This window comes from Haliotis asinina, chromosome 14, assembly GCF_037392515.1.
Source record: "Haliotis asinina isolate JCU_RB_2024 chromosome 14, JCU_Hal_asi_v2, whole genome shotgun sequence".
Taxonomy (NCBI): Eukaryota; Metazoa; Mollusca; class Gastropoda; order Lepetellida; family Haliotidae; genus Haliotis; species Haliotis asinina.
In genome coordinates, this window is record NC_090293.1 from 5,327,268 (window position 1) to 5,340,429 (window position 13,162).

The window sequence follows — 13,162 nt, forward strand, 5'->3', positions numbered from 1 at the left end:
AAAAACAGATAATTAGAAACGACACGAATGTCTTAACTCTAAACTCAAAACAACAATATCTGAAGCCACACGAGGGGGTGCTGCCAGTCGATAGAACAGCTGAATGCGAGGTCACGAAAATGTCACCGCCTGTCAATAATCACCACGTGACAGACAGCACATGGAAGATGGGCAATGGCAGAGAGTTGTGCGAGTGAGAATGAGCGATTGCATCGCCGTGTTTATTCATGGGTATTGCATTATGTTTTTGAAAACCTCATTGCTTTTTCTTGTATGGTAAAGTCCTCTCTATGCGCAGCCCATAGCCGTTTCACGTGTCTGTTATTGGTAACTATGAATCTGAGTGTCAGAGTTTGAACCACATGTTGCATTTCCTTTTGTTACCGGAAACCGCCATGGGCGCAAAACAGCGTTTCGCACGTGTGAAAATGCATCATGTCTGTGGTAAATGCGTGAATAACATCAGTCATAACCAGTGTGCAAAGTGTTGTGTAGTGTCAGTTAGTGTCTGCGTGTGTGTTCAGCTTCAGAATCACAATGATCTGTTCAGTCTTTCTACTTGCACGGTTGGCTGCATCGACCCTGTTGACAGTGATTGTGGGCGGAGTCTAAAACCACGTCTCTTGATAGTTGGTGTAGGAGGGTTAGCCTTGTTGACATAAGGTACCCACTGGAAGATCCCACGAGACAGAAGATTGAGTACCACTCACTATCAAACTACTACCGCCAATGACAAACCACGTATACTTACTGACAATGATGGTTGTCTTTTAAACATCTTAGAGCACCTGTCAAAAAGCAATTTTCTGTTACGCCCTATTCAATCAATAACATCCTTTAATATGTTAACTCTGAGGTTCCATGGAGACTGGTACCTTGAAGACATCATTGACATGAGTGTCCAGTTGCCTTGGCAAAGCCCCATTCCAAGAAGAAATACTTTTGGTACTCCCTTTGGTAATGTTTCAAATGCTACAAAATGTGTCACCTGTGCGCCAGGTTGGCATGCAGTAGTAGAGTTCAGTGTAACAGAAAAGGGTAGAGGGTGGAATGATTATTCCAGATTCAGATTCTATTTTGTGTGTATATTGACTTGTACTGTGGACATTTTTGGTCATTCCAGTGTTCAAAACTGGCATCCCCGGTATTAAAATAGGCCTTCCAATTAACACCTGCACTAGCAGCAAATGGAATGTATCTTTTTGCTCTATGCATCATAGAGGAATGTGTTTGCATCTAAAACAGATTTCATCCATGTTGGAAGAATATATGTTACATGTTCTGTGTTCTGTTTCAAGTTTCAAGAAACTTACATTCAACTGGATACAGTATTGATACCTTTGCATTCATTCCCAAGTTTTGTTTCATATATACTTTTATACGTGTGGCCATTCACTCTCTCTGTCACTCGTACACACACACAGTGTGACTGCAGTCAATGTTTTGAAGTGGGCATTGTAGTTCATTATGTAGGATTATCATCTTTTTGACTTGCTGTCTAGTGTAGTGTGGTAGCCTAGTGGTCAAAGTGTTTGCTCTTCATTCCAAAGACCTGGGTGTGATTGCCCACATAGGTACAACATGTGAAGTCCATTTCTGGTGTCCCAGTGAGGTGATAAATTGGTGAAAGCAGCTTAAAACTCAACTCCCAAGACATAATCTGAAACTTATGTCTCTAGGTTGGAATCCCAGCTTGCCTTGTTACTGTCATTGTGTTTGTCGGCACAAGACACTAAAGTGATAATAGTTCTTATAATTAATTGGTATTTTCAGGGTGCGAACAGTCATGGTCAGCTAGCCCAAGGACACAAGGATGATGTTCTTGAACCAAGGGAAATAACTTGCGTGCCTGATGACATCCTCAGTATCTGTGGAGGAGGAGGACACACACTGGCAGTAACAAGTGAGAACTGTTTTGATATCACCCTTGTGGCAGTGTGGTGGGCCATCTTGTAGTTGGATTCAGAACGAAAGGAAGATAGAGACTTGCTTAATTCAGGGCTTTTTGCATCTGGGCGGAAGACAACTTTCATTGGCTGTCAGACAGACGATAGTGAAATGTAGATGCGTTGTGGATACCAAGTGACATTGATTGTTTGGTTTGTGTTTAACAGCTATATCCCAGCTGTGATGGGGCGGTGAGGTAGCCTAGTGATTAATAAAGCATTCAGGTCACCCCAAAGACCCGGGGTCTATTCCCTACACTAGTACAATGTGTGAAGCCTGTTTATAGTGTCCCTAGCTTTGATATTGCTGGAATAATGCCTAAAGCGACTTAAAACCAACCTCACTCACTCACATGAGGTTACAAAGTCAGTGAGCCTTAGATCTTCGGGGGTTAGACCAAATGACAGTAGAAGAGGCTTTGTTGCTTAGTTTAAATAATTGCATTGAATGAATCTAGAAAAAATGAAAGACAAGTATTGAACAGAATGTTTTCTGTGTGTGCCTGATGGGTATCTGTATTTGCAGAAAAGGGCACGTTACTTTCATGTGGATCTGATGAGAAAGGTCAGGCAGGTCAAGGTCATGATGAGACATCCTTGACATCAGTGGAAGCCCTGAAAGACAGACAGGTTATAAAGGCAGCTGGTGGTTGGGATTTTACCCTTTCTCTGTCAGGTAAGTTATCACATATTAAGAAAGGAACTGCTGCGTTTTTATCAAGCTTGTTTGGAGCTTAGTCCAGAATAATAGAATGTAAAGTCAGAGACAGGGTGTCATTAAGTTGGATACCTTATGCCCAATCTTTTTCTTCAATGAATAAAATATGTTTAAATGAAAAAATACCAGGTCAGGGTGCCATGTTACAGAGCAATTCTGCCACAACAGATTGTTAAATTATGTCAATTACAACCTGTACGACAGTAAGATTACTTTTTGAAGGTGCCCTCAAAGCATATTATGTCATGCTGTTTGTATGACCTTTTAGGGTGGGAATATTGAAAGAATTCAAATATTGTGAATTGAGACTGGTAAAAGAGGGGTGGTGGGGTATTTGTGTGGTTTAAGATTTGCTCATAGCATCATAGATCCAGGTGCAATTCCCTCAAAGGGTGCAATATGTGAATCACGTATTAGGTGTCCCGGCCATGGATATCTGGGATCATTGCTAACAGCGACATATAAATAAACTCACTCACTCAGGGTGAAGAAAGTTAATCCCCCCCCGGAGAGATTGGTCAGTTCAGCCTGTGTTGTTAGATGAGGTGAGACAAAGCAGCCACGGGTGACTTCTGACCTGAGTCTTTGGGTTTCAGCACCTAATGGTCCAAATGATCTTGATGTGAGTGTTCACACTGAATGTTATGGTGTATCTGTTACATCTGTAATAATGGTGTACTGCCAACATGTTAAAGAAACCTTGACATTTCTCACCCTCCAGTGACAGGAGAAGTGTTTTCTTGGGGTTCCAATGCATTTGGGCAGCTTGGATCTCGGACAACAAAGTCATCTTCTGTTCCTGTGAGTAGATATTTTATTGCATTCATTACAGTGGGAAATATCTCTTTTTTTCACTATGTTATTTTACTTTTAAGCTCATAATTATTCTTGACTCTGTGCAAAATTTAAAACAGTTGAATATTCTGTTCCATGGTAAACAGTCATTTAAAGTTTTAACAAGTTACTTGAGGCATGAGCTTTAGGATAGGGTGGAAATAGAAGAATTTTTTTTGTGTGGTTTACTTGTGCTGTTCTGTATAGACAGTGGTGAACATTCCTGGCAAGGTCGTGGATGTTGCTGCTGGCTTGAGACATGCTGTTGCTGTTACAGGTAAAGAAAGGATGAACAGATTGTGATGTCTGTTGATAATATGATGTCTTGTTTTATTACGATTCTGTGAATTCTGAATGTGTTTAGAAATGTAATTTGATAGAAAAGCTATGATTAATGTGTAATTTTGAAAATTTTAAATGAATCTCTCTGGCTTCATTTCTGAAGCCATTTCTAAGACAATAGATTGACAGTTTGTAGTTAGTGATCATCCTTGAGTGGGGTAGCCGAGTGGTTCAAGTGTTTGCTATTCACACGGAAGACCCAGGTTCAATTCCCCACATGTTTACAATCTGTGAAGCCCATTTCTCATAATCCCTGTCACGTTTTTGCTGAAATATTGCTAAAAACGATGTTATCACTCACTTGGGAACAAATTGATGCTTTGCAGTATAGTGTCTCCACCATTGAATTCATAGCACACAAGTTGCAGTATATTCCACTAGATATGTAATTATGATCATGTGAAACATATCTTGTGAAGATCAATTAAACAAAGGTAATCTGGTTGCAGAATCAGGGCAAGTGTATACTTGGGGTCAAGGTCGGAAAGGTCAGCTTGGAATTGATCTGCTGTCAAAGGTGCAAAAAGTTGAAGTACCAACTGAAGGTATGTGTTACTGGCAGTCAGTGTAAGGAGTTGTACAGGTAACATCACGTATACTCAAAATTATGTTTGTGGACAATAGAATATTCTTTTATTCTGATGCTCATTCCACAAAGTGATCCAGGCTCAAAGTTGATCTTAACTCCAATGCTTAAACAAAGACTTGATGGTGTTGTGAAATAGGTGCCAGTGTCAGAACTTAATCTGCAATGTACTGCTTGTACAGTCAAATGGGGTTGGGTCGTCAAGAATGAAGAACAAAATTCAACATCTAACACTACTGCTGTATTGTTAGCAATTCCCCATGTTGCCATGGTGGATTCACATAGGTTTGACACATTGATAAATAGTAATGCAGACAATGATCACATCAGTGTCATGCCGAAAAGAAGAATCAGGGTTTGTTTGAATTGAATGAACAATGATTTTAATCAAGTTTGATAGCATTAATATTTGAGTGGCTTTCTTTACAATAAATAAAAAAAACAAGAAAAAAATATGTCCAGGAACACGATGCGACCGCTGCTGTAGGAAGAGTTCCTTACACTGAGTTTGCTGTGGTATTTATTTCCCACTGAACAAGTTCGATAATCATGTATGCAACTATGAGATGCACACCTTTCGATTCTTACTGAAACTCATGTATGAACTTAATCAATTCTGTAGAGCAGTTTTTGTGGAGAAGTATCATCAGATAGAAATTCCACAAAATTTATCTGAATTCAGATGTTTCTAAACATACCAAAAACTACAAAATACAAAAACACAAAATATGAGATGCTCACCTTTAGAGTCCGTATGAAAGACATATGTAAGGTAAATGAGTTTTGTGCAGTGGCTTTTGAGAAGTGAATAAAGTACACTCGTGATGTATGGGACGAACAGGATGAATAGAACCACATTCCACTAAGTTCAAACATCTGTACAAGTGACAAAATTAAGAAATAGATGAAATAGGCATGAGATGCACACCTTTTAGACTCCTACTGAAACGCACGTAGAAGCCCAGTCAATCCTGTTGATCAGCTTTTGTTGAGAAGTGGATAGATTTCATCCCCAGTAACACTATATTCAGAGAGAAATTCAACAAAATTCTATATGAGTTCAAATGGCATTAAAATTGGAAAAACATCAATAAAATACATAGTCAAAATATGTGATGTACACCTTTAGAGTACCTGTAATGCATGTGTAAGTGTTTGAGAAGTGGATAGCGTATACCCCCTGTTGGATGGAACAAACAGGCTGAATAGAACAAAATTCAACATAGTTCAAACATCTGTAAACGTCACAAGATTAAGGATTTTCATAAGACATTATTAAATACACAACTTTAGAGCCTCAACGAAAGACGTAGAAGTTCATTCAGTTCTGTTTGAGCAGTTTTTGTGGAGAAGTGGATAGACTTCATGCCCTATTACACTATCGTCATAGGTAAATGCAGCAAAATGTACCTCAGTTCAAATGTCTCTTAAACTTAATGAAAAAAACCCACAACAACGAACTGCAAAAACAAAATATGAGAGGCAAACGATTAGAGTCCCAAGAAAGCCCACGTGTAAGTTCATTGAATTCCATAGCACATTTTTTTGTGGAAAAGTGGATAGAGTACATTCCCTGATTCATACGCAGAGGCAGATGGATGGACACAGAGGAGGATGACTCTATATGCCCCCTGCCTTTTATATGGCGGTCCTTAAAAACACAGGATTTTGTTATATTTCAAAAAGAGTTAATGTTTAGCTAATTCTACTCTGCTTACTTCCTGTACTTATTGCTTATGTCTCGAAACATGACTGTGCCAGATGGTTGATGTTGAAAACATAGACTGGTAAACATTTGACTGAATTACTGGAAGGTGACGTTGGCCACCTCAGATTATTGCTTTGAAAAGAAATAAAGATTATGAAAGACATTAATGTATGTTTGCAGTCCAGATGCCTGGCAGGCTGTTCGCGAGACTTACAGTAGCAGGGTCCAACCATACAGCCATCTTGACCAGTAAGTATCACATGTATTTCCTGATCTGTTTGGTCTTATTGTATATATATGGATGTCCAGATGAAGTAAACAAGCGAAAAGATTGTTTCCATTCAAACAGTTTCCTTTAGATGAGAAAAATGTTCATTTACAAACCAGTGTATTATGTTTGCAACACTGGCTGGTATTCAAGAACCATTGATCTGCATTGGATCGTAGCTGAGGTAATAACCTATTCAGGGGAGATAACTAGGTAATTACCTCTGATAATATCTCCCATTATTAAGAGAACTTTTCTTATATTGTTTGTTGGGCAATTTGGAGAGAATGGCATGTGAAATTTTCACTCACGAAGAAACACCCAGCTATTGGTCTTCTAGGAACCTGCACATACTCCTAACGTTTATGATGATCTGTATACATGCTGCCATATGCCAGCCGGCCAGCTACTTACTCCCAGGGCCTAGAGTTTTGAAGCTCTCTTAGCACTTAGATAATCATAACTGCCATACATTAGCATTAAGTTACTACTATCTTAGCACTAAGAGAGCTTAAAAACGCTAGGCCCTCAGGTCCCATCAGATTAGTGGGGCTTGGGAGCCAGATGTTTATGGTCAGGGGCTTGATTACTGCAAATATAAGGTTGGGTTCGAATGCTAGATTTGCCCTGATTATGAGCTGTTTGCTATGCCTGCACTATACCTTACTCTGTGCATAAAACCCCTGTCACCCTTTCACCTGTGCTAATGGGTTTCTCATAAACATGGCCACTGAAGATTCAGGGTAGAATAGGTCTTTAAAAACCCATGCGCGCCACAAAAGGTGACTATGCTTGTCGTGAGAGGCGACTAATGGGATCGGGTGGTCAGGCTTGCTGACTTGGTTGACACCTGTCATCAGTTCCCATTTGCTCCAGTCAGTGCTCATAATGTTGATCACTGGACTGTCCTGTCGAGACTCGATTATTTACAGACCACCGTCATATAGCCAGAATATTGCTGAGTGCTGCATGAAACTAAATTTACTCACTCTTATAAACACATTTCAACATGCAGCTTGTACTCTCAAATTGCAAGAAAAAATTCAATTACTTTTACTTATGTATGGTGTGTATCTAGCGAATAAAAGATAAATTAGCAGATCCAGCACATATGTTATGTGCATGATTTGCTTAAGACGACTGAGAGGCATGTGAGATGAGCATTGTGTGTACGACTATGTATGAACAAAATGTCAGTGCACCATTCGGAAGGAATATTAGGATATGTAGAAGTTTGACAGGACGCCAAGATTTGCTGAAAGTGCTTTACATACAACCTTTGATTTCATATCAATTATAGAAGCTTAATGGTTAAAGCATTCGTCATCCAAAAACCGAGTTTTGAATCACATTATGTGAAATGTATTTCAGATGTCAGTTGGTGTGATGTTACTAAAATGTTGCTAAAGGTAGTGCTCCAGCTGTATTAGCTCACACCCGCACATCTCATCTCTCAGACACCATGGTATAACTGAAATACATCTCATCTTTTTGAGGCACCATGGTATAACTGAAATACTCACATCTCATCTTTTTGAGGCACCATGGTATAACTGAAAAACACCTATCTCATCTCTTTGAGGCACCATGCAATAACCGAAATACTCACATCGTCTCTGTGAGACACCATGGAATAACTGAAATGCTGTTTATAGTGATGTCAACCCAATTCACGAGACACTTGTCTATACCATGTTATTTTCAGGTACTGGTGAGGTGTGTTTATGGGGCTGCAACAAACATGGCCAGATCACCATCGCCACAGAAACCACCCCCCAGCATGCATTGCCGTATCTCGTTCCCTTGGAAATGTTTGGTGGGAGAAGAGTTGTCTCCCTTCACTCTGGTTGGACCCATCTTGTGTCTTGCACTGGTGAGGACATACATAAGTTGTAACAAGATTAGTCTCTGTGGGGTTGAGCTTCAGTCAAGTGTTCTTTTGCTGTGTATTTTATACCGAGTTGCCCAACGCATTTACTTTTTTGCGCTGTTATTCCTGGTGCATATTGTGACAACTTGTTGGCTTACAGCTCCCATCAGTCATCTCTGAGGGATATCCTGATGGAACGTGCTTGAAAGCCACTGAAAAGTAATGAGCACCAATCTTTGCTCCCTGTTTGACTGAAATGTCAGGATTGTTCATATCATGTATGCTGTTGTCAGGATTGTTCAGATTATGTATGCTATTGTCAGGATTGTTCAGATTATGTATGCTGTTGTCAGGATTGTTCATATTATGCTATGAATGTTTAATTTCTCAGTAATATTGTAAGGTTTGTTATTGGTGTCTTCATTTAAATGTGTATTTTTAAGCAAATAAATACACATTGAAAATTTCTACAATACATACAAAACTACATGGCTTGATTTTGTTTATTGGAATAGTTTTAGAAGAAAACAAATCTTTGGCAAAAACTGTTTGAAGATGTTCTACCCTGTTTCAGAGGATGGATCAGTTTATACATGGGGTCGTGCTGACTATGGTCAGCTCGGGAGATCTTGTGACAGATCACACGATTGGATACCTCGACCAGTCGACAGTTTGCAGAATGTTAAAGCTGTGACTTGTGGATCGGAACACAACCTTGCTGTTGATGGTGTGTACTTATTGTCACTTGGAAAACACTTACTTCAGGCTGAAAGAGTTGCAAAATGTTTTTAGGGGTGTTGTGTCCCTTAGCCATGACAGGATTAACTGTGTGTGGTTCAGATCTAGACTTGCTGTGTGTGGTTAAGATATAGGTTTGCTGTGTGTGGTCCAGATATAGGTTTGCTATGTGTGGTTGAGGTCTAGACTTGCTGTGTGTGGTTCAGATCTAGGTTTGCTGTGTGTGGTTCAGAGCTAGGTTTGCTGTGTGTGGTTCAGATCTAGGTTTGCTGTGTGTGGTTCAGAGCTAGGTTTGCTGTGTGTGGTTCAGATCTAGGCTTGCTGTGTAGTCAGATCTAGGTTTGCTGTGTGTGGTTCAGATGTAGACATGGTCTGTGTGGTTCAGATCTGGGTTTGCCATGTGTGGTACATATGTAGACTTGATAAGAGCGGTTCAGATCTAGGTTTGCTGTGTGTGATCAGGATCTTGGTTGCGCTGATAATGATTCTAGGCATTTTGGTTTTTATTGACTAAGATTAACAACCTGTAACATTTCTTCACATGATCCCAAGGCAAACAACTCCAGACATACTGCTATTACAACAGACAAGTTATCAATATTCAGCATCAATCATTAGTACATGTCACGTGTTTTAGTAAAGGCGAGTGTGCTTGTTGTAAGAGGCGACTAACGGGAATGGGTGGTCAGGCACTCTGACTTAGTTGACACATGCCATCGGTTCCCAACTGTGCAGACCGATGCTCATGTTGTCGAACACTGGATTGTCTGGTACAGACTCAATTATTTACAGACCGCTGCCATATAGCTGGAATATTGCGGAGTGCGGCATAAAACTAAACTCACTCACCCACTCGTTTTTTGGTTATGGTAATGGAGAAGACAACTCTTCTTTGGGTGGTGTGTTTTTCTCAGTTTGCTTTCCTCCAGAGTCTCAAGGTCAATCAGATGAGTTACCTTTCCTGATACTTAACTTGTCGCGATATTGTGTTCCAGCTGATGGACATCTTGTGACGTGGGGCTGGAATGAACATGGGATGTGTGCTACGGGAGATGAAGTTGATGTCAAGGTTCCTCACAAGGTGGCAGCACTGAAGGACAGGGAAGTCATCCATATTGGATCTGGTGCTGGACACAGTTTTGCGATTCTCACCTGAACACATGGTGGTCGAAATGCCTTATGCTTGTTACAGGAGCTGATCGATACTTGTTACAGGACCACAATGTTGACACATATTAGCTCTTAGATCCTTGGTACAGAAACACAATACTTGTGACAGGAGAACATCAATACTTGTGACAGGAGCACCTTGAGACAATTCAAGTTCAAGATAGTTGAACAAAGGTACTGTGATATTCAGTTGACTGTTAACTGATTTTAACTGGAGTCATTCCACTGAGCATGGTTATTGTTTTGCTTGTTTATTGTTTAATATGTGAAACATCAAGCCATGTGTGACTCCTTAAAGGTGAACAAAGTGATACGTCTACATTACAGTTTTATTGTATTGACTAATAGAAACCATTGAATGCAATGCAAACAATATCTTGCTGTGAATTTGGAATATGCTTGATTCTGACTGGTCGCAGGTTCACCTTGAAATGAACCATGGTTTTATGTCTGCATGACTGTAGAAGTTAGTTTTAATGAAATTTGATTCTTTCTCAGTATTTGTCAGCTGTGCTTTAAAATGTATGAATGATTCTGGACATCTTCCATTGGCAAAGGGGTTAGCTGTCAGTGACAGTCATCTTTCCTCACATGCCCAAACGTGACTGGAAGTTTGGATTTAACTTTTGGTTGCACGAACAAGGAAGAAGAATATGTGGAATATTTCGACCGTTAGATGAATGTTATCAGAATCTTTTCATATACTTGATTAAGTGTTCAGATGAACACTTTGAAAGTTGTTAAATACTGAAAATGTGTTTTAATTAGTGTTCAATATTCATTACAAAATGGCTACCACAACATCTCTAGAGATAGCTTTGCAGTATGAATGCACCCTGAAAAAAAGTTTCCACGGTTTGTTAATATGCATATGATAATGTTTTTTTATATACCAGTTCTTTATAGTGGAAACACCATACCCTGTAGGTTCAACCTTCATGTAATATGGTGTGATCCGTCCAGTGTGCAGCCCTGTGTGAATATTTTGTCACATTTTGAAGACAAGCTTGTTTTGTTCGTCCCCATGTTGCCAGTGACACAAAGTAACAGGTTTGCACACACAGTTGGAGACCTTAGCAAGAAATGCAACCTGCAGATATTTTTTTGTTGGGATGGACAAACCTGCATGGGGAAACTTATGAGTTTGAGCTTTTCTATGCTTGTATAACAAGAGTTTTTGAATAGTTATGGATGAGAGTTTAGTTGCATAGTACTGATCGGACAATAATATCCTATCATTGACAAGGTGGGGAGTAGCATGTTTAACAAATTTAACATGTACAAAATGTGGTTTGTTTTATGGAACAAACTGTTCTGCAGGCATTATTTTAATGTTTTTTGATAGATTTGGTGCAACCTAGAAATGTGCATATAATGTACTCATTCAATATCCTCACCTCCTATGCTCACTGGTGCTTTAGATGGCTTATCTCTTCAGAAATTGATGATGATTTCTTTCATTTTGTTCATATTCTATAATCAAAAAATTGAACTACACCATTCCACAAAGTTAGTGACTTCAATCCTATCACACCCTTCAGATTCTCTATCAAATCCAACCAATGCAGGCAGCATTTAACAGTTGCAGCTGTGTCAGTGTTACATCAGCAGTCATTTGTACAGAGAGAATGTGGGTGAAATAACACAGCCTTGTGGTGCACCTGTCGTGAAGTAGAACCATTACACAAACAAACTGTGGTTTATTGACAGGAATGGAATTAATTAATCTAATCTAATTTGTATTGATATCCATCTCTCAGAGTTTCTTTAGTAATACATGAGGTTGAATGGTGTTAATGTCGAGCAGAAGTCAACAAATGGTATCCATATATATGAACCATATATTTCTAAATGTAGATAAATACTGTTCAAAAGTGTAATTGCCGTATCTACCACTCCTCTGTTAGCTCTAAATGCTAATTGTAATGAATCTAATAGTGGATATATCTGATTTAATATAAATCTTAAATCAAGTGTTCACATGGAAATTTAAAGCATTTCTATGTTTAACTTTAAATAACATGGGCTTTTGAATAGTTAAAAATCTGAATTTTTGTAGCAAAATACTTGTAGGTAAATGTTGTTTTATTTACATGGTGAACAACAGCCTCCTTTAACAAATTCAGTACGTGTGATTTGTTTGACTGAACAAATTGTTCTGCAGACCTTTTATCATTCAATAGTCATTCATATCTTGAGAGTCCAATGCCAAAGTCTAGGAGTCTTAACCTTCATTTAGACAGTTTCACGTAAGTTTGTAATCTCCCAGTTGACTCAGTGGTTGAATGTGAAATGGTATTCTTTCTCTCAGTTTTTAACTGTGATTTAATAACAGTTTCACTGGTTGTATGAGACTTTGATTGACGATGTCCAGGGAAAGAGGAATTTCGAAGATTGAAACAGCCTTCATCATTTGAGAAAGGATAATGCTTTTGCCTTTTTACAAAGTTCACATTTCATTCTACCATCGTTATTTTTTTTAGCCATGAATATTTGACAAACAGTCATCATGGAAATATCAGTTTCTAACCTTTGTTTTGTGGAGAACTGATTTTGTTCAGCTGATTTACTTGGTTCATCAGACTGATCAGTGGAATCATTTGAATTTTATTTTGTGACGTCCTCATTGGTGGACGAGGAATGGAAAAAGACACCCAAACTGCTCTGTGTCATGATTTTGACAGCTTGGCGGATGTTGATTTGTTCTGTGCATGACAAAGCAGGTTGTTAAAGTTACAAAAGTAATCAAAGTAAAAGTATGGAAATATCTGCCATTGAGATTACTTTCAGTGTCAGAAAATATACTGAGATAGTTCACCTATAATCTATCTCCTGATCAAAATTGACTACTGTACTACATCAGACCTTTGAATCAATTAACTTTAGTTGCTGGTGTGAAACAAGGTTACAGAAAGGGACGAGTTATGAATGGGAGTGTCGTGAAATTCTTTTGGAAAGGGTGCTCACTCTAATTTAGTTTCG

The 13,162-nt window shown here is 39.0% G+C and overlaps 1 protein-coding gene across 1 annotated transcript; it reads left to right on the top strand.

Moving 5' to 3' along the window:
- Positions 1 to 141: 141 nt before the first annotated feature.
- Positions 142 to 12,921, top strand: LOC137261735 (secretion-regulating guanine nucleotide exchange factor-like). The gene is made up of 10 exons (XM_067799518.1): positions 142 to 231; positions 1,774 to 1,903; positions 2,473 to 2,622; positions 3,386 to 3,465; positions 3,706 to 3,775; positions 4,290 to 4,385; positions 6,315 to 6,383; positions 8,108 to 8,275; positions 8,847 to 8,999; positions 10,006 to 12,921. The coding sequence occupies exons 1-10, from the start codon at positions 175 to 177 to the stop codon at positions 10,164 to 10,166; spliced, it is 1,134 nt and encodes a 377-aa protein (XP_067655619.1). The 5' UTR covers positions 142 to 174; the 3' UTR covers positions 10,167 to 12,921.
- The last annotated feature ends 241 nt before the right edge of the window (positions 12,922 to 13,162 follow it).